Raw genomic sequence first — 3,761 nt, 5'->3', positions numbered from 1 at the left:
ATATACATATGAAATGACACTATTATCCTCATTAAAAAGACCCTTTTGAAAATAAGATAAGGGTAATTAAAAGCTGATGTCAAATAATACAGGAAATACATTTGACAGTCTTCGATCTTATAAAGTCTGACTCAGCAGTGTCCTTTCAATGTGGGGTTGCCCCATCCTATTAAATCTTCATTACATTTCCTACCTTCTACTGTTTTCCCAAACATGAAGCTTTATTGAGGCCTTGAGGGTGCTTGGAGGCTTAGAGCCTGGAGGGTTCATTTTATTGCCCAAGAGTCCAAGACCTTCCTATACAAATTCCACAAGCTCAAGTTACCGTCAAGTGTTTACCATGCTGGTTCAAAACTTTTACCAAACAAAAAATAGTTCAAAACTCTCATTTATTATTGGCAGTTGTTTTTTGATCAAGTTTTGACCAAAATCCAAACCTTTGACCTGTTTGGTTCACTGTTGTAACCACTCCTATATATATCAATTTGGATTCTCTACTGTCGAGCTGCCTGACAGGACCGTATGCCCAAACATGGTGTTGCGCACAATGTACGCCTTACCGCTGCTCAAACACTTTGCCCGAGTAAAGGTACGACGGTCATTAATTGTATCTAGGCAGCACGAGATTGCACTGTTTTAAGGAAATTGCAAGTTCACACCTTTGCATTCTATTAATTTCAGACGAAGTACATCCAAGATCTTGATTAGCAAACTTGCATTAAAAACTAGAAATACTAAAAAGAAAAAGAGTAATAATCCTCACACTTAACTAACGTAACAACCAAACCTACTACAAACCCTTAACAAAACGCTGATAAATAAGTAGGGTTATGCTGATATGAAACCTCGGTTGATTAGCCACTAACTTAAGCACACCCATGGGCTACACGTGAAGGTCATGCATGATAATGGTATGAACGAAGTCAAGGGAAAGGGAGAACACCACCACCAGCACCGACTCCGCCACCAGCTCCACCACCAACGCCACCACCCAAACCAGCACCTCCCAAGCCACCTACCCCTCCTAACCCACCAAGCCCACCGACCCCGGCACCAGCACCACCAATGCCACCAAGTCCACCAAGGCCGCCGAATCCACCGACACCACCGAGTCCACCAACTCCACCACCGATTCCAGCACCACCACCAATGCCGCCGACAGGGAGGACACCAGCCACACCGCCAATGCCGGCAACGCCACCAACGCCACCGTATGAGATAAAGTTCTTTTGGTCGTTGAGACCCGCGTCGGTTGGCACATTGCCATTCTTGTTGTTGTTGTCGTCTACAGTTTTGAGAGTAGCTTCGGTAGGAATGTTCCTAGCAGTTGTTTGGACGATGGCTAGGGCAAACAAGACCATCACCACATTCCATTTCGCCATTGATCTCCCTCTCACGCACTCACACACACACACACGCACAGTCACTCTCTCCCTACCTATCACTCTATATGAAAGCTAAAGCTTCCAAACTGAGAACCTTAGATGGTGTACGTGGTGATGTTGTTTGATGGTATCCAACCCTTTTATAGACGAGAGGGGAGTGAATTTGAGCGGTTAGGGCACAGTTATGAGTATTTAAGGGCAGGTTAAATGCCCTTCCCTTCTCCCTACCACGAGAGACAGAGTAAGTTGGTGTGGTCTGATTAAAAGCTTTTAATTTCAAATTAAAAGACCCATAATGTATATTTCAATGATTCATTGATGGTCACAGACAGAAGCCTAGCTACTCTTGAGAGTCTATAATAAAGAGTATCGGTGGCTAATAACTGGCTATTACAATGTCTGGACTGAAACTTAGGTTTACAATGTCCTCTTTCGATCTCCTCATTAAACCCTTCCCCCTACTGCCGGATTCATCTACGGTTTCCTTCATTGGTGTTAATCTGCACTCTAACGTCACGTCGAGGGCCAGATCCTCTCCAATGACATTTAACTATTAGAACCACGCCCCATGGTTGGTGTGAGATCGACTCTTATGGTTAAATGTCATAATGACCCTTTCCTTAAGATTTATAAAATAAAGACCAAGTTTTTCCTTCACCTATAGTTAAGGTATTCCCCATGAATTAGACTCACAGAGGTCCGATATGAAGACCTGCATATTTGAACTATATATGGATTTCTTTCAATAAAATTTTCTACATAAAAAGACTAAAGTTTCCCTCCACCCATAGAGGACGGTTCACCCACCATCCTACGGTTCAAAACCCTTCCTAGGGTTTTAGTATATTCTAGAATACCGTTCCGATACCTTTTCCTACTCTCTCTCATTCGGTGCCATTCACCATGGGTGGAGGGAATCTCAGTCCTAAAAGAATGGAGAAAGTTTTCCTCCACCCGCAAAGAAGGGTTCACCCATCCATCAAGAGTCATTATTATTTTGCTCTCTACTTTATGAAATTGATAATGTCATCCACACTCTCCTATCCCAAAACACCCAAACTGCTACGCAAGGGATTCTCCATTCACTGTGGTATTTATCAAATATACAAATTTTATTCCTACTTCCTTTTATGAGCAAGGATTAAAAAATCGGAGTTGGATCGTCCTGGATCCGATTCTTTTCAATCCGGTCGGTCAACCCCTTCTAAATTCTAGGATCAGGGAAGATTTTGGTGGATCCAGATCCTCTATGGTGCGGGCTACCCCAACGGTCGTGCTGTGTAGACACAGGATCGCACGCAATGACCGCTTGCCTGAGCACCTTGCCCGGGTGGAGGTAAAGCGATCATTGCACGTGACCTTGTGTCTGTACAACACACGGACGTTGGAGCAGCGCACCGTAGAGGATCTGGATTGGGTTTTGGCTGATTCCTCACTAATCCTAGCTACCTCATTCTGATCCATATTACAATCGGGCGGGTGGAGCCGATCCGGATCCCAATTCCGGGTTTTACATATATGTGGATTTACAAACACGTACACCCTTACACGTAAATATGCATTCAAATAAATACACCTATCAAACTAGGACAAGGGTAGTCTGGCAAAATTTGATGGATGATACAGGTGCAGTACGTACTGACAGAAAATGAAAATGAAAGGACTACTGGTTCTTAAAATTTAGGCAATGACAACTATCTTCCAACACCCAATTGAAGCTGGACTGGAGCAACAGCAACACCGACTTTGTAGTCTTGAACACCAACATGCTTCATGTATCAAAAGAGAAGATGAAGTTCCATCGTCTCTACCAATCAAAAGTGAACTAACTACATAATCGGCTAATAATGAATTAATTAAACCTGCAAAAACCAATGAAATAAATGATAGCTTTTGAGTGCAGTTTTATAATGAGATGGCAAATTAACTCCATCTGATTCATCAGCTTACCTCCTAAAGCACAGGACACATTACTCCATATTTATTAGCAATAAGCATAAAGATCGCTCCAATTCACATTCTGGTTTACAAATGTATCTCTAGCTAATGCTATTATTTAACTACTATTGTAGAAAGGATTCATCTATGCAAGCTCATTGTCCTCAAGACCACACATGATAGCATTTTTGTACCCTTGAATTGACCAGAAAAACATGGGCAGTTGCGTCTTTTTATCCTTTCTAGTGCTGGGTGAATGGTTGGATTATTAAGTGTAGTGTACTAGGCTGTACACCGCACTGGAGAGGATAAATTTTCGGGGATGGGTAGATGGTTCCACATAGCTATGCACAATTGACTCCCACACATCATACCCTAGAGCAGTCAAGGATGTCTACGTACATTCTGACCTTCAAAAAGGCGTAATTGGTTCCATCG

At 42.6% G+C, this 3,761-nt stretch overlaps 1 protein-coding gene across 1 annotated transcript; it reads right to left on the bottom strand.

Moving 5' to 3' along the window:
* Positions 1 to 866: 866 nt before the first annotated feature.
* LOC122669548 (glycine-rich cell wall structural protein 1-like) lies at positions 867 to 1,429 on the bottom strand. The gene has a single exon (XM_043866332.1). The coding sequence runs from the start codon at positions 1,380 to 1,382 to the stop codon at positions 924 to 926; it is 459 nt and encodes a 152-aa protein (XP_043722267.1). The 5' UTR covers positions 1,383 to 1,429; the 3' UTR covers positions 867 to 923.
* Between the last annotated feature and the right edge of the window lie 2,332 nt (positions 1,430 to 3,761).

The sequence above is a fragment of the Telopea speciosissima genome, chromosome 7, assembly GCF_018873765.1.
Source record: "Telopea speciosissima isolate NSW1024214 ecotype Mountain lineage chromosome 7, Tspe_v1, whole genome shotgun sequence".
Classification (NCBI taxonomy): Eukaryota; Viridiplantae; Streptophyta; class Magnoliopsida; order Proteales; family Proteaceae; genus Telopea; species Telopea speciosissima.
The sequence above is the reverse complement of the archived record's forward strand: the minus strand, read 5'-3'. Positions and strand labels throughout refer to the sequence as shown.

Bases quoted from the DNA above. Each gene is read 5' to 3' on its own strand.
- LOC122669548 (XM_043866332.1), bottom strand. From the start codon at position 1,382: ATGGCGAAATGGAATGTGGTGATGGTCTTGTTTGCCCTAGCCATCGTC.